The sequence below is a fragment of the Lissotriton helveticus genome, chromosome 7, assembly GCF_964261635.1.
Source record: "Lissotriton helveticus chromosome 7, aLisHel1.1, whole genome shotgun sequence".
In the NCBI taxonomy this organism is placed as follows: domain Eukaryota; kingdom Metazoa; phylum Chordata; class Amphibia; order Caudata; family Salamandridae; genus Lissotriton; species Lissotriton helveticus.
In genome coordinates this window covers 1,479,385,085-1,479,405,767 of record NC_136068.1, presented here as the reverse complement: position 1 = coordinate 1,479,405,767, position 20,683 = coordinate 1,479,385,085, and the positions used below count along the sequence as shown (strand labels likewise).

Below are 20,683 nucleotides of genomic sequence, written 5' to 3'. Positions count from 1 at the left end.
TGGGACAATGCTGGTTTGGATAATAGAGCTAGGGCGAAAAGGAAGGGGCCCAGACCAGACCTCTTAGACCTCGAACGGCCTCAAACGGCCCGCTCTTAGCCCGGTCTTTGCCCCGAGCTGCGTCCCGCGCTGCGGGAGTACTGGTCCTTGAAGTAGTTGACGTGATGGGCGGTGGGCGGGCCAACGGGGAGAGCGGACCGGAAGTTCTCCCACGGTCTCGCAGGGACTCCTGGGCAATGGAGTCCCTGCCAACGCTCGCAGCCCCGCTGAAGCCTCGCGCCCTAGCCCGTCCTCCGCAGCGCCGGTTTACAGCCTCCCAGGTGTAGCCCCCAGCAAAGATGGCAGCGCCGGTTACAGCGTCCTTGGTGCAGCCCCCAGGAGAGACGGCGAGTCCCAACAACAGCAGGCAAGTGGTGATCTCCTGAACAAACGCCTTCAGAGGCGAGCGCTGGCCAAGGGTTAGAAATGTCGAAATCCGAGGGTTTAAAAACCCTTCAGTGGGCGGTGGGCGGGCCAACGGGGAGAGCGGACCGGAAGTTCTCCCACGGTCTCGCAGGGACTCCTGGGCAATGGAGTCCCTGCCAACGCTTGCAGCCCCGCTGAAGCCTCGCGCCCTAGCCCGTCCTCCGCAGCGCCGGTTTACAGCCTCCCAGGTGTAGCCCCCAGCAAAGATGGCAGCGCCGGTTACAGCGTCCTTGGTGCAGCCCCCAGGAGAGACGGCGAGTCCCAACAACAGCAGGCAAGTGGTGATCTCCTGAACAAACGCCTTCAGAGGCGAGCGCTGGCCAAGGGTTAGAAACGTCCCAAGAAGGGAAGAAATCCGAGGGTTTAAAAACCCTTCAGTGGGCGGTGGGCGGGCCAACGGGGAGAGCGGACCGGAAGTTCTCCCACGGTCTCGCAGGGACTCCTGGGCAATGGAGTCCCTGCCCCGCTGAAGCCTCGCGCCCTAGCCAGTCCTCCGCAGCGCCGGTTTACAGCCTCCCAGGTGTAGCCCCCAGCAAAGATGGCAGCGCCGGTTACAGCGTCCTTGGTGCAGCCCTCAGGAGAGACGGCGAGTCCCAACAACAGCAGGCAAGTGGTGATCTCCTGAACAAACGCCTTCAGAGGCGAGCGCTGGCCAAGGGTTAGAAACCTATGGTTTTTTCAGTGAATTTCAAAGGTTTTTTAAATGCTAATTCCTAACTATATAAGGCCTGAAACCTATGGTTTTTTCAGTGATTTATATATAACATTTCTATGGCAAAATGAAACCCCTCATTTTGTTCCTTTTCAAATTAAATGTATTAAGTGTTACCACTTTATTCCAATCAAGATGACTTCAGGTGTGCCATACTTTTGTCATAAGTAAGACTGTTAGCGTTCTAGTTGTTCTTTAGAACACTCTTGGACATTCTGTCATTGGGCTATAGTTGGGCTACATCTGGCTGATATTTGGGCTACATTTGGGCTCTTTTGTCTCTGGTGGCCATCTTGGGAGACTGCATATCAGAATTTTTCTAATGAAATATAAGAGGATTTGAGAAGTCACTCAAAATGTGCCCTAATTTTTCTTTCTTCAGCACTAATCATAATTTCTATGGCAAAATGAACCCCCTCATTTTGTTCCTTTGCAAATTAAATGTTTTAAGTGTTAACACTTTATTCCAATCAAGATGACTTCAGGTGTGCCATACTTTTTTCATAAGTAAGACTGTTAGCGCTCTAGTTGTTCTTTAGAACACTCTGGGGCATTCTGTCATTGGGCTATAGTTGGGCTACATCAGGCTGATATTTGGGCTACATTTTTTTTTTTGTCTCTGGTGGCCATCTTTGGGCTACATTGGGCTACATTTGGGCTCTAACATATATATAGCCCAATGTAGCCCAATATATATTTTTCAAAGTTAATTTTCGTAAAAACCACTGGAGCATATATCTTGAGACATAGCAAAGGCACATCGGGGTACCAGTCCCTACAATTTTGCCACGTTTGGTGGAAAACCATTCAGCCGTTCGGGCTAAAAGTGAGTCCAACCGCCCTATGGAAATTAACATGGGGAAAACACGTTTTGGGACCCCCCTTTTATCTCAGCCCCCGCTTGACGAATGCCCCCCAAACTTTCAGGGAAGGAGCGGAGCGCCGCGAGGCAAAGTTAAGGAAAATTTCAGGAAGATTCCTCAACCGGCGCCAAAGTTATTCCCAATAGAATGTTGCGATTTCCCTATGGAAAACAATCCTAACTATATATACCTACTGGCTATCGCCAGTAGGTTGGATGGATATGGATATGTATATATATGGATATGGATATATATATATATATATATGGAAAATTAAATATAAGACGTAATGACTCTTACCTTCACCCCAGTTTACCCTGTTTACATGCATTACCCGTGACCAAGGAACAAAGGTGTTCCGAAACGCGTAGGGTCCTTTTAAACAGAACGAGATGTTTCCTGCCGTTTGCCGAAATTAAAGGAAGATGTGAATCATAAAACGGAGTCCTGCTGCCTCCTTGTGCGCGCTCTCAAAGCAGGGGCAACTCTTTTGGATGATATATATATATATATATATATATATATATATATATATATATATATATATATATATATAGTTAGGTGTTAAGAAACCTGCGGAATTGCAGATAGTTGGTGTATTAGCGGAGATGTAAAGGAAGTTGATTTCAGTAAGAGGGGGCCAAATGATAGGCTTTCCCACCTATGTGAGATTTATTTACACAAGGTACCATGAGGAGCGATTTAGAGCCAGATCAGAAGATTCTGGAAAGTTGGTATTGTATGAGTCTATCTGCAAGATAGCTGGGGAAGCTGCAGAGTAGTGCCTTGTGCACTATGCAGCAGATCTTAAAACGGATCAGCTTGCGTATGGGCAGCCAGTGTAATCCAAGGAGTAGCGGCAACAAGGCGGTCCTGGCAGGAGCATTGGAAACTAGGCGGGCCACAGTATTTTGGAACACCTGGAGTCTGTTAGGAAAGGATTAGTTGGCTGAGATCAGGAGGGCATTACAATAGTCAAGACGACTTATTACTAGTGCCTGAAGGAGTGTTTTTCGGACTGTCATAGGGAGGAAAGGGAAGACATTCCTCAAAAGACTTAATGTGGGAAGCAGGAACTCACGGTGGTGCAACTTGGTGTTTCATTGTGAGTTTCTGGTCTCTATGTACTCCTATATTTCTTACCACTGCTTTTGGGACCAGTGCAGGACACAGGTTGGTGGGCCACCACTCTGGTGACCACAGTAGAGGCGCATCTCCAAAAAGTATAATTTCAGTTTTACTAGCATTTAGCTGAAGGAAGTTGTTCCTCATCCAGTCCGAGATGGCGGTCATACCTTCAGAGAAGGTCGACTGGGTATTGGTGGAGGTTCTGTCTCATGCCATTAGGAGCTGGGTATTATCAGTGTATGAAATTGGGATGAAGCCCAGTTCCCTAAGTAAATCTGCAAGGGGAGTCACAAACGTTAAATAGTGTGGCACTGAGGGAGGATCCCTGGGGCACACCTTTAGTCAGCTCGGATGTTGGAAAGCGGAAGGTGCCGAGATTGACGGTTTGGGTACGATGGGTTAGGAAGCTTGACAGCCACTGAAAGGCAAGACTATGGATTCCAACATTTCTTGATCTATTTAGTAGGACGGAATGGGATATCATGTCAAATGCTGCTGACAGATCCAGCAGCACCAATAATGCGGTCTGTCCATTGTCCAGGAAGTGCCTGAGGTTGTCTGTGACTGCAATAACGAGTAGTTTCTTACCTGCAACTCCAGTTCTGTAGTAGGGGTATCTCTTTTATAGTCAATCTAGTGAATAGTCCCGCCAATGTGCGTGGACCCCGGAGCAATCAAAAATAATCTCTTAAGCGGTCTTCATTGCAGTCCTGCATAGACACTCGAGAAAATTAAAGACAATAATGCAGCCTGTATGTACAAGGCTACACAGTCCAGTACTTCAGCTAGAAATGCCAAGTATATAACACCAATAACACATTTAATACAATTTGTCAAGTTTCACTCATAGAGAAACTTTCCTCCCCTCACCAAATCCTTGGAATGAGAGAGGAAGGAATGGACAGACAATCAATCAATCAAAGCATTTATATAGCGCGCTACTCACCCGGAGGGTCTCAAGGCGCTGGGGGGGGGGGGTCTGCTACTGCTCGAACAGCCAGGTCTTGAGCTGCTTCCTGAAGGCGAGGTGGTCCTGGGTCAGGCGGAGGCGGGTCGGAAGGGAGTTCCAAGTCTTGGCGGCCAGGTAGGAAAAGGACCTTCCTCCTGTGGTGGCTCTAGGGATGCGGGGGACGGCGGCGAGGGCGTGGCTGGTCGATCGAAGCTGGCGTTTGGGAGCGTAGAAGTTGAGGCGGCTGTTGAGGTATCCTGGGCCTTGGTTGTGTAGGGCTTTGTGTGCGTGTGTGAGGAGCCGTAAGGTGATTCTCTTGTTGACCGGGAGCCAGTGCAGGTCTCTCAGGTGTCCGGAGATGTGGCTGCGGCGGGGGATGTCCAGGATGAGTCGTGCTGAGGTGTTCTGGATCCGCTGGAGTCTCTTCTGGAGTTTGGCGGTGGTTCCGGCGTAGAGGGAGTTGCCGTAGTCCAGACGGCTGGTGACAAGGGCCTGGGTGACCGTCTTCCTGGTCTCGGAGGGGATCCATCGGAAGATCTTGCGTAGCATGCGCAGGATGTTGAAGCACGACGAGGAGACGGCGTTGACTTGTCTGGTCATGGAGAGGGAGGAGTCCAGGATGAAGCCCAGGTTGCGTGCGTGGTCTGTTGGTTTGGGTGCGCTGCCCAGGGCGGGGGGCCACCAGGAGTCGTCCCAGGCGGAGGGTGAGGATCCTAGGATGAGGACTTCCGTCTTGTCTGAGTTTAGTTTCAGGCGGCTGTTCGTCATCCATTTGGCCACGTCTGTCATCCCTTCGTGCAGGTTGGCTCTGGCGGTGGTGGGGTCGTTGGTGAGGGAGAGGATCAGCTGGGTGTCGTCGGCGTAGGTGATGATGTTGAGGTTGTGCTGGCGTGCGATGGCTGCGAGGGGGCTCATGTAGACGTTGAAGAGTGTTGGGCTGAGCGAGGAGCCTTGAGGAACGCCGCAGATGACTTCGGTGGCCTCCGATCTGAACGGGGGGAGGCGGACTCTCTGTGTCCTTCCGGCGAGGAAGGAGATGATCCACTCCAGTGCCTTCTCCTGGATTCCGACGTTGCTGAGGCGCTGTACTAGGGTACGGTGGCAGACTGTGTCGAAGGCCGCGGAGAGGTCCAGGAGGATGAGGGCCGCCGTTTCTCCGTTGTCGAGCAGGGCTCGGATGTCATCGGTAGCTGCGATCAGGGCGGTCTCGGTGCTGTGGTTGGCCCGGAAGCCAGACTGCGAGAGGTCGAGGGAGCCGTTCGTCTCAAGGAAGGCGGCCAGTTGCTTGTTGACAGTCTTCTCCATGACTTTAGCCGGAAACGGGAGCAGCGAGATGGGGCGGTAGTTCTTGAGGTCGGTGGGGTCGGCTGATGGTTTCTTGAGTAGAGCGCTGAGTTCGGCGTGCTTCCAGCTCTCCGGGAAGGTGGCGGTGTCGAAGGAGGTGTTGATGATGTCCCGCAGGTGGGGTGCGATGACAGTGTCGGCCTTGTTGAAGACGTGGTGAGGGCAGGGGTCTGTCGGAGATCCGGAGTGGATGGAGTTCATCGTGCGGACGGTGTCTTCGGTGCTGATCGGAGTCCAGGCGCGGAGGGTGGTGGTGGGGGGCAGTGGTTCGGTCGTGGCGTGCGTCGGTTGAGTGCTGAAGCTGTTGTGGATGTCCGCGATCTTGTTGTGGAAGTAGGAGGCGAGGGAGTTGCAGAGGTCTTGCGACGGGGTGATGTCGTTGTTTCCGGCGTTGGGGTTGGAGAGCTCTTTCACGATGTTGAAGAGTTCCTTGCTGTTGTGCGCGTTGTTGTCCAGTCGTTCCTTGAATGCGGTTTTCTTGGTGGCGTGGATCAGTTGGTGGTGTTTTCGGGTGGCGAGCTTGAGGGCAGTCATGTTGTCCGGTGTTGGGTCTCTGCGCCAGGTTTTCTCGAGTGCTCTGCAGTTCTTCTTGGAGCTCTTGAGTTCGTCGTTAAACCATGGGGCTTTCTTGCTGCCGGGTCTGCTCGGTGGGGTCTTCAGAGGGGCGAGGTCGTCTGCGCAGTCGCTGATCCATTTCGTGAGGTTGGTGGCGGCTTGGCTGGGGTTCGTTGTGCTGGTGGGAGGCTTCTTGCTCAGGGAAGACGCGAGCTGGTAGGCTGTGATCTTGTTCCAGCTTCTGCGGGGGACCTGTTGTTGGTGATGGTGGAGCGTGGTCCTTTTGAAGCTGAAGTGGACGCAGCTGTGGTCCGTCCAGTGGAGTCCCGTGGCGTGGCTGAAGGCGATGTCCTTGCTGGATGAGAAGACGGGGTCGAGTGTGTGTCCGGCGTAGTGGGTGGTGGTGGTTACCAGTTGCTTGAGTCCGAGGTTGGCGAGGTTGTCCAGCAGGGTGGTGGTGTTGCGGTCGTTGTTGTTCTCCAGGTGGAAGTTGAGGTCCCCGAGGAGGATGTAGTCAGCGGAGAGGAGTGCGTGCGGGCTGATGAAGTCGGCGATGTCTTCGCTGAATTGTGTGCGTGGTCCCGGGGGTCTGTAGATGAGGGTGCCTCTGAGGGTTGTCTTGGGGTTGATGTGGATCTGGAAGTGCAGGTGTTCGGCGGGTGCGAGGGTGTCGTCGGTGTTGGTCGTGATGCGGATGGTGTTCCTGTGGATGATGGCGATGCCTCCTCCTGTCTGGTTGACGCGGTCCCTCCGGATGATCTTGTAGCCGTCCGGGATGGCGATGGCGATGTCGGGCGCTGAGGAGGCGTTCATCCAGGTTTCCGTGAGGAAGGCGACGTCTGGGGCTGTGGTGTCGAGCAGGTTCCAGAGCTCGACGGCGTGTCTGTGGACAGAGCGGGTGTTGAGCAGGATGCACTTCAGGTGGGTGCTGCTGGTGTTCGGCTTGGTGGGTGCTGGTGTGGCTTGGGTCCGGTTGCAGGTGAACTTGCAGGAGTGGCAGCTGAAGGGTCCGTGGGTGCGTCTCGGTGTGGCTCGGTAGCAACCCGGGGTCCTGCCAGTGTTGAGTGCGATGAGTTCGGTGGCGTCGTAGATTCGTCGGGTCGGCTTCCGACGGTGGGGGCCAGGGGTCCTGGCACTGGGCGCGGTCCAGGCGCGGACAGGCGCAGACGGGCTTGCCTTTGGCGCACCTTCGGCGCTCATTCGGTGCTCCCGCTGCGCGCGTCCGCTGCGCGGTCGCTGAGGGGACGTCATAAGTAGGGGCCGTGAGGGAGGGTCGGCCGGGAGGCGGGAGGGCCAATGGGAGAGCAGGGGAGGCGGAGCTACGGGTCAGCGGCGGGAATCACGGAGGTGACCGGGCCGGTGAGGAGCGGGGGCAGAGGCGGCAAGCTGCGGGCAGAAGGCGAGCCCGAGGAAGAAGCGGAGGGCAGCGGCGTGGGGGAGGTGAGCAGAGGTCTCGGCGATCAGGGAGCGGCCAGGCAGCAGCTGAGACCTCAGGCAGGCGAGCGAGCGTCAGAGCAGCAGGTAGGCAGGCAGGCGAGCAGCAGCAGCGAGGAGGGAGCGACCGCCTGCGAGGGCACAGGGGTCACAGTGAATGACCCGGCAGGGACCCCTTAAGTAGGGGCCGTGAGGGAGGGTCGGCCGGGAGGCGGGAGGGCCAATGGGAGAGCAGGGGAGGCGGAGCTACGGGTCAGCGGCGGGAATCACGGAGGTGACCGGGCCGGTGAGGAGCGGGGGCAGAGGCGGCAAGCTGCGGGCAGAAGGCGAGCCCGAGGAAGCCTCCATAGGCTACCATTATGTGTCTGGAAAAGGGATACCGTGCCTTTAAGAAACTCTCTAGAGACCCTCGGTATCCCAGCATGCACAGCCCCTTCCTTTTACTTTCAGGTCTTTTTGAAGGTGCATAAAGCAAGGCCTGTAGCATACATCACAGTACCACTTTCTCCACCGGGGAGGAGGGCGGGCCCTTATGACTATAACAGAGATACCCCTACTACAGAACTGGAGTTAAAGGTAAGAAACTACTCCTTCTGTAGTAGGGGATCTCTGTGTATAGTCATAATCTAGTGAATAGAATGGCAAGCCCATCCAAAAATAACCCGGCGGTGGAGAAAAAAAAATAGACAACACCACTATTGTGCGAACAAATTCCGTAGCGAAGCCTGTCCAACCTGAGCATCTGCCCTGGCATCAGAGTCCATCCAGACAGTAAGGCTTAGCAAAGGTGTGGACCGACTTCCAGTGGCCGCCCTGCAGATCTCTGCAATGGGAACATTTCGAAGCAAAGCTGTTGTAGCTGCTTTGCCCCTGGTAGAATGAGCCTTAGGCTTACCCCCTAAGGTCTTATTCGCTTTCTGATAACTGAGCTGGATACATGACACAATCCACCTAGAGATAGACTGCTTCGAAGTAGCCAGACCAGTCCTAACCAACCCATAGTTGACAAACAATTGGTCCGATCTACGAATATCCTTGGTCTTATCCAGATAGAATTTCAACACCCTTCTGACATCCAGGGAATGAAGAGACCGTTCCGCTGGGGTGGAAGGATTCTGGAAAAATTTTGGTAAAGTTATAGTCTGATTAACATGAAAATCAGAAATCACCTTGGGAAGGAACTTAGGGTGAGTACTCATTACAACCTTAGCACCATGAAATACAGTATAAGGTTCCTGGCAACACAATGCCTGAATTTCACTTACCCTGCGGGCCGATGTAATGGCCACGAGGAACGCCGCCTTCCAAGACAGGTGCTGCAGTGAAGCCTTATGAATAGGCTCGAAAGGTTTCTTCATCAGCCTGGACAGCACCACATTCAGTTCCCATGAAGGCGAAGGAATCCATACAGGAGGGAACACCTTCTTCAACCCTTCCAAAAAATCCTTAATCACAGGAATCTAGAAGAAGGATGTCTGCGAAGGGCATTTTCTGTAAGCAGTCAATGCAGCCAGATGAACCTTAATGGAATGGAAATTAAGGCCAGACTGAGCTAGATGCAGAAGGTATGGAAGGATAACATCCTCCTTGCAGGTCGTCGGATCATAGTTCTTAGACATGAACCAGATGCAGAATCTCTTCCACTTGTAAGCATAAGAGGTCCAAGTAGATGGCCTCTTAGCCTCCTTCAATATGTCCATGCAATCCTCCGGAAGATTCAAGTGGCCATATTGCACTATTTCAGGAGCCATGCCGCCAAACTCAACCATGAGAGGTTGCACCATCTGACCCCCGAACTTCGTGAGAAGGTCCGGCCGACACGGCAGCCGCAGGTGAGGTAGGATCGACCGGTGAAGCAGGTCCGTGAACCACCAATGCCTGGGCCATTCCGGCGCAATGAGGATCATCCGCGCCCGAAATCGGGCTAGCTTGATCAGCACCGCCGGAATCAGCGGAAAGGGTGGAAAAGCGTACAGAAAGCTGTTCGACCAGCTGATCCATAACGCGTTCCCCAGAGTCCCCGGCTGGTAATACCTCGAGGCGAAGTCGCGGCATTTGCTGTTTTCAGCGGTGGCGAATAGATCCACTTCTGGAGTGCCCCACATGGTGAAGATTTCGTCGAGCACCTAGTCGTTTATGACCCACTCGTGGTTTTCGTGAAGCAACCTGCTGAGTGCGTCCGCCTGAACATTCTGCACACTTGGCAGATGGGTCGCCGTTATCGTCAGTCCTCTGGCTAGCAGCCAGTGCCAGATCGCCTGCGCTTCCTGTGACAGTGTGCGCGATCTCGAGCCCCCCTGCTTGTTGAGGTAATACATCGCGGTCGTATTGTCCGTTTGCACAAGCAAGGAGTTGGTCTGGAAGGACAGATGAAAGGCCTTCAGTGCCAAGTGAACAGCTCTGAGTTCCTTGAAATTGATGTGATACGTGGACTCTGTCGGAGACCACGTTCCCTGGATCTGTAGATGGTCTGAATGAGCTTCCCAGCCCAGGAGAGACGCATCCGTAACGATAGTCTGAGTCGGGATATCCTTGTGGAAAGGAACCCCTCTGAGGAGATTCTCTGCTGAGCACCACCATCTCAGGGACTGTTGGGCTTGAAGAGACAACTGAATCCGGTCGTCCCAACACCCTTTCCTCTGGTCCCACTGGTCCTCCAAACATTCCTGCAGCGGTCTCATGTGTAGGCGCGCATGCGGAGTGAGGAAGATTCAAGAGCCCATCAATCCCAGTAGAGAAGACACCGTCTTCACTGTTGTAGATGGAGCAGCTATGAGAGCCTGAGCCTTCGGAAGGATGGATAAGCGTCCCTCCTCAGAAGGAGACACGCTTGCCGACAGCGTATTGATGGAGGCTCCCAAGTACTGCAGGCACTGCACAGGAATCGGGACAGACTTGGACAGATTTATGTGCAACCCCAGACGGTTCAATAGGACGGCCGTCCTGTTGAAGTGCAATTGCGCTTCCTGGAAAGTGGAGGCTTTGATCAACCAATCGTCCAGGTATGGGTAGACAAACACCTTGTTCTTCCTCAGGTGCGCTGCTACCAAAGCCATGCATTTCGAAAAAGTCCTGGGTGCCGACTTCAGTCCAAACGGTGTACTGATAGTTGTTGGTGCAGACGAGGAAGCGCAGGAACTTCCGATGTTTCCGTGCAATGGGCACATGGAAGTACGCATCTTGCAGATCTAGCGTGCACAGCCAGTCTCCTCTCTGCAGCTGAGGATAAATCTGGTGCAAAGACAGCATGCAAAACTTTTCCCTGCAAATCCACTTTTTTGCTTGTCGCAAATCCAGAATGGGTCTGAACTCGTTCTTATCCTTCTTCCGTACTAGGAAGAAGCGCGAGTAAAGACCCTTTCCCCTTTGAGACAGAGGGACGTCTTCTATCGCCCTTTTTCTTAACAGTGTATCAGCCTCCGCCTGGAGCTCACGCAGTTGGAACTGCGAGCCGACCGGTGGAATTGCTGGAGGCGGGATGGTGAAACGAAGACTGTATCCATTGCAAACAATATTCAGCACCCACTTGTCCTGAGTAATGTTTCTCCACTCTGCCAGGTAATGTTGAATGTTTCCCCCCCACCGGAGCGGGTAACGGATGAGGGGGAAGAAGCACCTTAGGGCCTAGACCCAGCCGGGCCTTTGGTCACGGAGGAAGACTGTTGACCACCTCGGCCCCTCTGGCACTTTTGGAATGGTTTCCGCTGGAACTGCTGCTGCTGTTGTTGCTGTCCAGCCTGTCGACCTTGCCCTCCGCCCCGTACCGCCTGTGGAACGGGCGGAAGGTCCTTTTCTGTTCCTTAGGCTTTTCCAACCTGACAGCCGTCAGGGTTTCCGCCTCCGCCTTCATGCGGGCCATCTCGTCGTCCGCATGTTTCCCAAAGAGGGTCTCGCCCGAAAAGGGTAGGTTAGCAACTCTCTGCTGCGCCTCAGGCTTCAAGGATGTTAGACGCAGCCAGGCCTGGCGCCTCAGGTTGACCCCATGGCAGTACCCGTGGGCTGCCAAGAGGGAAGAATCCGCAGCCGAACTTATCACCTGGTTGGAAACCAGCAGACCTTCAGCAAGGATCACTTGGAAATCTTCCCTTTTTTCCCAGGGAAGGTGTTCCGAAAACTGCTGGAGGGACTCCCACAGAGTCCGATCATAACGTCCCAACAGAGCTGAGGCACTCGCGGCCTTCATCGATGTGGAGGCCGTCCCGCAAACCTTCCTGCCTCCCGAATCCATCCAGCGGCTCTCCTGGTCAGGAGGCAATGTCGATGATGGCGTGGTGGCGTGCTGTTTTCTTGCTGCCGTCACAATCACCGAGTCAGGCGTGGGATCCACCCGAAGAAATGTGTGATGCCCAGCTTAGTCGTCCCTCGCAGCAACACGTCCTGAAAGGAGACTGTTGTCTACTGGAGACACCCTCGTCCGAGGGTAGTCCGACAGGGTAGGTGAATAGTCCCTGGCACTGGAGGAATCCGTGTAGCAGGACCTCGACCGGTCCCTCCTGTGGTGCTGTCTGGATCTTGTAGAAGAGCGACGGCGACTCCTGGATCTATCTCTCCGTCTGGAGCGAGATCTCGATGTCCGCGGCATCGGACTGTCCACGGGCCGTAGCGGAGGGCGCTGTGGAGGCCTCAACGGGAGCCTAGGTTGCGGTGGCCCCGTAGGCGGTGTCGGGAGATGTGGTAACGAGACAGACCTCGGAGGAGGTGGTGGTGTAGGAGGCGGAGGATAATGAGGAGGAACGGGTGGCGGAGGAGGCGTCGGGTTACGTGGAGGAGGGTCCTTGGGTAACGGAGGAGGTGTAGGTGACCTCGGCTTGGAGGGCGAATAAACTTGTGAGCGCCCCGAGCCCGGAGCCTCTTCCCCTCTCTTTCTTTTCTTCGCTTGACCTGAAGGGGGGGACCTAGAGGCCGTACCCCTGGTAGCCGAGCGACGGCGCCGCCGCGACCATAGGTTTGTGGACTCAGAGGACACAGTCCTGGCCTTGGAACGCCTCCTGGAGGACGATGCTCTCCTCCTCGACGCTGAGCGCCTTTTCGACGTCGATGCCTTGTGCAGAGACAAGGGTACAGGACAGGAGCTATGTGAGAATAATTATATGATGCTAGAGTGGGCAGAGCCATCTCCTATCAGGTTTTTGCAGCTACTGTCAAATAAGATGATATTCAACAAATTACGATGTATATGGACACAAGAGTATTAAACGGATGTATGATGTTTTCATGGTTGGTGTAATGAGCACCTCCACCCAATTATAGTAATATTCAGCAAATAAGAGTAAGAAACAGATTGGCAAACCATATAAGGAACTCCAATGTTTAGCAGAGGGATGACTTATCTTCGCATTCAGTAGTTCTATTCCATCATAGCAGACAAATTCACTGAAATCATCTTTTAAATTAGATTTTGCCAAATACAGAAGCTTCAGACTGTTCAGAATTAAGCATGATGCATACATTCTAATCTTTAATATAAATGTGACAAAACCACATGCAAACATTTAATTATCTTTTAAGCCCCATGTTGTGGTTTACAACCTTAAGGATGACTCAATTGTCCTCCAAAAATGCTTTTAATTCACCTTCATATCTCATGTGAACGGGAGAGAGTAGTTCTCTGCAAACAGGCTCTGCTGTCCACAACTGGTTTGTTGTTTATATGAAAGTATATCCAAAAGGCTACAGTTTGGAATCCTTATCTATAGAACACCCATTCTTGGCACAATTCAGAAACCTTCATACACTTTTCCAAAAAGGTGATTCTGTGTGCTATGTGTTTCTGCTCACGTCTCAATTATGGGAAAACGCAACCTGCAGTACCATAACAAAATGTATTTGTAAGAAGTTAAAGCCTACTGTTTTATGTGGCTGCCGAGCACACATTCCCAACATCCAATAATTGCTTCCAAGTCATGTAGCAGTTGTATATTCAAAATCAATAAACTTATTTGTGGTAAAAGCCTTCAAATAGAAGTGGAGCAAATATAAAGATCCTGAAAAAAGATAGAATCTTGAATCTACTGTTTCTAGTAGTTTTATGCAAGGCAATCTTGGGTAAATGATAACTGCCTCAACATCTTTATCTATGCCAGAGCTGACTGGTTCAGAAACCAATATGGGTAGGGGAGGGTGGACGGAGTAAATGAAATTAAGCGCCTTTATATGTCAGACTTAACTGTTAATATCATACTAGATACTGGACAGTGTAGCATTGTCCAGGGTGAAGAGGGACGTTGTTGGTCCTCTATGGAGGGTACAAATAAGCTATTTCTTCAGTTAGGAAGAAGAGTTTCTAATACTACTACAATATTACAAGTTTTTTAAGTATCAGAGAAAAGACTACAATATATTACAGAGTCAAGACCAACATTTCTTTTGAGTATTCCTTATATATGTCGACTATGTGGTACAATTTACCTTTGTAATGGAGGATGTGGCACGTACCTGGCACGAGGAAAGGGTTAGAGGTTTTAGCGTTCTGGGTAGAGGTTTTGGAGATTAGGGAGTCCAAATCTACAAGGGCTGCATTAGGCCCTAGAAATGATTCAGGTGTTTTCCGGGTAGGCTTGGAGACTTCTGACAAAGATCCACTCATTGCCGCCATGTCAAAGGCATCAGGACTTCTTGTGCCCAGGGACCTGGACATAGGTACTTCACCAGCCAAAAGATCCAGTTCACCTGGATGACAGAAAAAAATAAATGGGTAGGGAAATAGGAGAAATAAATAAATAGGACTGATGTGAAGTATAAAAAACAATTCAAGAACCTAAACAGCTTAGTCAGTAGTGTTCATATAAATTAGGCTGTAGAAGGACAGGGTGCCGATGATAACAGTGAGGGTTTATCGAAGGGTACTAAGACCATCATCGGACTGCCTCCATGTTGACAAAAGTCAATGGACGAAAATATATGTATCTAACTATGAACATTTAATTGATGCCAATTTGCAAAGCACATAATGAAAAAAAGCCATTCTGTTTTTCCCATATAATATTCATAACTTCAGAGATTCATTTCTTTTGATCATGCTACTAGTAGACAATACATTTAGAGGTGCTAAGATTGGCAAAAATCTAAAAGGATCATGAAGGCTAAAATGATAGGTCCTTCTGCCCTTTTTCCTTCAGGGCTTACAAGTGACCCAAGCGGGGTTTTCTCCCCAGTTAGTGCCATTGAAGAATGGATGAACACAACCTACTTATGTTTAAATGAAGATAAACCTGTGCACCGTCATACACAGTGTATTTGTTGCAAAGACAACCTGTGCCCTGGGCAACCACAACTTTCTGCTGACTGATACTGGTGGTAACTGACTCCGACTGACCCTGGGCTCTGCCTAACCAGGCCCAGGGCCAGTGCTATGCTGAAAGAGACACTTAGAATACAGTGAAAACCCCTACAAACACTAGGGTACACTATGGGTTGGTGTACCCCTGTGATTGACCTGACCTACGCTATAAGGCCCTAGTACATAATAGGGCAGGGGGATTTAAAGTACCTCTTGTATATATTAGGGCACTGCATTTTAGAGGCCAGCAGCCCTTTCTGTACTTGCATGTCTGCACTGCTGAAGCCTGAGGTCAGTTTAAAAGTAGCTCTGTGTTGCAGGACTGCTTTTAAAAAGTAAAATGTGCCCAAACTCGACTTTGGTGTTTGGGGCACTTAAAATGGGTAACCTACAATGTTTGGACATATTGGGTACCCCCAGGGTCTCCCCTAGGTGTCCCAGGGATGAGGGTTAGGTATTAATAAGGAGGACCCACATACAATTAGTTTTATATGCCCTAGGTTAAGTGAAATTGCACATTTCACTCCCCACATTGTGATACAGTGCTGCACAAACTCGACTTTAATGCTAGGAGCACTGTGGGGGGAGGATCTGAAATAATTCTACATATTCAGAACCCCTAAAGTCTCCACGGGAGGGGGTCCTTTAGATATGGGCACAGTACTTATAAAATATGTTTTTATAAGCCCTGGTGCTGGAAAAATGTCCCAAGTAATGTTTCCCATTGCAAACCCCTGCCACATAGGTTAACATGGCAAGACGTTATTAACTAATAGATCCTGCTAGGAGAATGATAGAAATAGCATTCAAAGACTTCCCAGAATGGTATTAATACATCCAACAATATGATATTGTTGAATTTCTCCTAAAACGTACAGACAAGAAGTTATAAGACTGTCTATAAGCCCAGGTTCAGCCTTCCAGTGGTCTGTCCTGATTGGTCAGAGTTATTTTATACCTGTAAAGCGCCAACCACCATATGTCTCTAGGCGCTAGTAGCATGGACCGAGGTCCATTGGTCCCAGGAGTAGTCAGCGCACTGTGTGGATTTAGCCGAAAGCCTCCGCAAACAAGATGGTTTTGAGTTCTTTCCTAAATGGCAGTAACATAGTTTCCATTGGTATATTAACTATTAACCGGGAGTTTATTCCAGGCCTGGGGGATTACGACAGAAAAGGCCCGTCCTCCCATGGTGGTTCTATTAAAGCGCAGGCAGGCCAGCAAGTGGGCCTCCGATGACCGAAGGTGCCTACTAGGAGCATAGGGCTTCAGGCGGTCTGTGATATATTTCGGTGTCATTCCATATTTCGCTTTGTGCGCAATGCACAGACCCTTGAACGTGATCCTCTGCCTAATAGGGAGCCAGTGCAACTGTTTAAGCAGGGGGGTGGCATGTGTTCTTCTTGGAGATTTAAAGAACAGCCTTGCTGTATCATTTAAGACTACCTGAAGTTTCACCAGACGTTTTTCAGGGAGCCCTGTGTATATTGCATTACCATAGTCCGAGCGTGACAGTAATGGAGAGTTATATGGATTAGCCAGGATCCTTTGAAGAGGTGCTAAAGAGCCCCTGTGGGTAACCAGCTCTGCTGGGAGGGCAGTGTTCTGTTACATAGGAATGCCAGAGCAAGGGGAGGAGTCAAACAATGGACTTCAATGAAATGGGAAGACAACAGTGTAATTTACAACTCTACTCTTTTGAACCTAGCCAGATGCTAGGCTTAAGGAAGTAATGAGCAAATGCAAGGGGGAGAGACTATGGAGATTAGACATCCTAGGGGTGTGGTTATCCAGTTCTTCTCTCCCTGCTGGAAATCAGCCATGATGGATTTGGAAGAATTGGTGTTCTCTGAAATAAAATAGTGCCACACTGCAGTATGTAGTAATACCTTGGGGCATTACCCTGACCCCCATTGGACTGGAGTGCCCTCCTGTTTGACCCAGAGAACTTGGAATAAGTATCTGAGAGGGGCACTGCCTCTCAGATCTGCTGCTTGAAATCTATGAAAGCAAGAAGGGCCATGCTGAGAAGTTTGATGTGCCACCGGATGGATGGAACCGCTGCGGACATAGCCCTGTTGACCAAGAAGGTCGTGAATTATTCAAATTCAGGGTCGCCCAGCCATTTGAGGGACACCCGTGGCATGCCATGTATTACAACCGGTGGCAGGCGATGGACGTTTTCGGCACACTGAAGTCAGCGTCAAGACTGAGTTTTGACTGGACTGGTTGGAGATGCCTTACATCTATGTGGAATCAATTATGGCATTTATTCGGCATCAAAGCAGAGTATTTTGAAAATTGCCGGCTCTCCAATGACAGTCCTGGGGAGTATGCTGCCCTCCCATTGGCCATGAGTGCACCAATTAAAATCACTGAACTATTTAAACCGTGCCTGAGCGTCAAATGTTTTTACTGCATTGAGGAAAGCAAAATGCTGAATCGCGTCTGCAAAGGATTTTGACACATCCTGTGAGTGCACCTATTGAGCTGAAGTCGTTGTGTAACATACGGGATCCATCCCCGTTTTCTGGTGCACCCGCCGTGAGTTTATAACAGGTTTTTTGTGGAAACTTGGGGATATATATATATATATATATATATATATATATATATATATATATATATATATATATATATATATATATATATATATATATATATATATATATATATATATATCTCCATACACCAAGTTTTACCTTGCTTTGAAGACGCCACGCACGTGGAAGTTGAATCCTTTCACTTCCACGTCCCACTGGCACCCAGCATGACAGGCGCCGTAGGACCGCACTCACGGTGGGGCATCCTCGCTACGAGGTTTCGCCGCAATTAATCTCCATACACCAAGTTTTACCTTGCTTTGAAGACGCCACACACGTGGAAGTTAAATCCTTTTTTTGATGTAGGCAACAGCGATACCTAGCTTGCTGTAGCTGGAAAAGCGCCACACGCGTTTCGGCCGTGCTGCCCTTAATCATTGGCTTGCAAATAAAGTCCCGACTGGCTTTGCTGCATTTAAACATCTCTCGGGTCCGCCCTGATGGACATGTGCCCCAGTGCTTTGTGGATATTGCAGTTCAATTCTTTAACCACAGTGGGTGCAGACAGGACTTCTTGCAAAATAATAACATCTCCGAGTGGTTATTCCGCTATACAGACAGGTAGGTATACTGCAAATGTCAATCCTGCAACAACGGACTTCCACGTCCCACTGGCACCTAGCATGACAGGCGCCGTAGGACCGCACTCGCGGTGGGGCATCCTCGCGACGAGGTTTCGCCGCAATTAATCTCCATACACCAAGTTTTAACTTGCTTTGAAGACGCCACACACGTGGAAGTTAAATCCTTTTATTGATGTAGGCAACAGCGATACCTAGCTGGCTGTAGCTGGAAAAGCGCCATACGCGTTTCGGGCGTGCTGCCCTTAATCATTGGCTTGCAAATAAAGTCCTGACTGTCTTTGCTGCATTTAAACATCTCTCGGGCCCGCCCTGATGGACATGTGCCCCAGTGCCTTGTGGATATTGCAGTTCAATTCTTAAACCACAGTGGGTGCAGACAGGACTTCTTGCAAAATAACAAAATCTCCAAGTGGTTATTCCACTATACAGATAGGTAGGTATACTGCAAATGTCAATCCTGCAACAACAGACTTCCACGTCCTTAATGCTGACAGCGGCCTGTGGAAAGGTGGCAAACCTATTAATAAATCCAAAAACGCTGCAAGACTCTCCTTTGGAGCCCACCGGAACAAAGCAACCACGGACTCTAAAGCACATGAAAAGCAGTATTTTATTCTGCAAAAATAATCAGCAAAATTACTCGGCGCGTTTCGGGACCCAGTCCCTTGGTCACAAGTACACACAGTGAATTGTGATAGGTTTAAATTAAGCATGTGACAATCAAAATCAGAAAACATGAAAACAGACTATCGCTGTTACATATCTTGCAAACAGAAAAGAGAAAGTGCTATAATCATACGGAGAATTATTGTAAACCTTTTAAGTTAATGTTATAACGTTACAGCCATTGAAATCATTTACTATACAATTAATAGAGATAGAAGCACTCGCATCTTAGCCCCGACAAGGAGGATTTCAAAATCCAAGAAGAGGAAACAGAGGTCGGAAAAAGAAACAATACCTCAGCCTTAGGAGAATTGGGAAGCCCCGTGGGAAGATGGACAAGGGGCCAACTGAAAGCGAAATGGTGGAAAGGAAGATGGTCATTAACCTTTCGCAAAGGGAACTCTCCAAATTTGAGGTAGAACTTTTATCCATGGGGCTTACTTTTTGTCCGTCGAATGTTTTTAATTACACTCAGCCGTTTGGATCTATTTTTCTTTGCGTGAAAGTTGCAGGTAAAAAAGTGGTATGCAACAAAAATATCTGAGAAAGTGAGTGTGGTAGAAGAAAAACAGAGTGAGTTAAGAATTGCTGAGGTAGAACTTCTGCATTCACTAAATGTTTTAGCTGAAAATGTCGATGAGGCGAGTGAACCATACGTGAGTCTGTTAAATGAAAATGTTTCTTTAAGTATGAATGCCAAAAGTAATTTCAGACCAAAATCGATTTTTTTGCCACAAATTAAAAATTATGTAATTGATATGTCTTCGAAAAAAGTGTAAGTAAGGAACTACTGAAAATCTCTAATGACAAAAACTAGGGTTGGAGTAATGTTACACCAAGACAAAGGAAAGCAATTGATAATCTAAAAAATGACAGCACAATAGTTATAAAGAAATCTGACAAAGGAGGCAACGTTGTTTTTGTCGCGAGTTAAGTATATTGAAGAAGGGTTGAGACAACTCGGACACTACAAAGTACAGTAGGAGAAACCAAATGGAATATGAACACCCTGTAAAAACATTTAATGGACAGTTAGTTTACTGGAAAGATAAAGGGTTACTAGAGAAAGAAGAGTTCAAGTTTCTTGAATTTAAATACTCTAGACTCCCGGCACTGTATTTATTGCCAAAGATTCATAAGGATAAAAAAAATCCACCAGGTCCCGTCAAAAGGTAGTTGTCTGGAAAATACATCTAGATATGTAGATCATTTTTTATAAGGTCTAGTTCCGAATCTACCTTCCTATGTAAAGGATTCAGGTGGTTTAGTGGATATGATGCACACTTGCCTTACCGAAAACTACTTTCTCTTCGATAAGATATACAGACAAACCCTTGGTACATCGATAGGACCTGCTTTGCTCCGTGCTTTGCAGGTCTCTTCATGGGTTACTGGGAAGGGAAGGTAGTGTATGAGTCGTCTATATACAAAGAGAAGGTGATTAAATGGGCCTGTTATATAGATAACATTTTTGTTGTGTGGAAAGGCACAGAAGTTGAAGCCACAGAATTTGTGGAGACATTGAATGTGAAGGAGTATAACCTCAACTTTACAAGTCCCTGGTCTTTAGACAATCTAGAGTTCCTCGACTTAAAACTTAAGGTGGGGGGGCATGGCTTGGACGGCAGCGGCGATGGCTGCCTAACCGAGTCGCTCTGCAGACAGAGGAGCGAATACTTCTCTCTTCAGGCGCCAAACTGGAGGTAGCGACGCCAGAATAACAAACTTTTGCTCACCTGAATCTACTGCCTCGATTGCGATGTAGACCTCCCTCAGATCTACACGGATTATGCACTAATTCACTGCTCCCCTCGGCGCCCGTGAAGTCAGCACAGGAGTTCTAAAATGCCGCCACTCCACCGCTTGAGACCCGTCTGAGCCCAGGACCCGGCTGAGCCCAACGCTGCTGCCAAAGAGCCTGCGGGGACCACTCCGGGCCGAAAGAATGCTGCCTCCTTCCCCAACGCGGCACATTTAGAAGGTGGGTGACTTTCGAAGCTACCGAATCACCCCTCCAGCCACCGCGCTCTGCCTGACCCCAAAATGGCGGCTCTAGCGGACATACCAAGTAACGCTGCTTTGCGCTACTGCACCTAAATGT

The 20,683-nt window shown here is 49.7% G+C and overlaps 1 protein-coding gene across 16 annotated transcripts in view; it reads right to left on the bottom strand.

Moving 5' to 3' along the window:
• Positions 1-20,683, bottom strand: part of EPN1 (epsin 1) — a 533,434-nt gene that overhangs the window by 155,558 nt on the left and 357,193 nt on the right. For all 16 annotated transcript variants that reach the window (XM_078654885.1, XM_078654881.1, XM_078654889.1 and 13 more), the window contains one exon: positions 13,886-14,119. In XM_078654885.1, the coding sequence (XP_078511011.1) occupies positions 13,886-14,119 (234 nt within the window). The remainder of the gene's footprint in view (positions 1-13,885; positions 14,120-20,683) is intronic.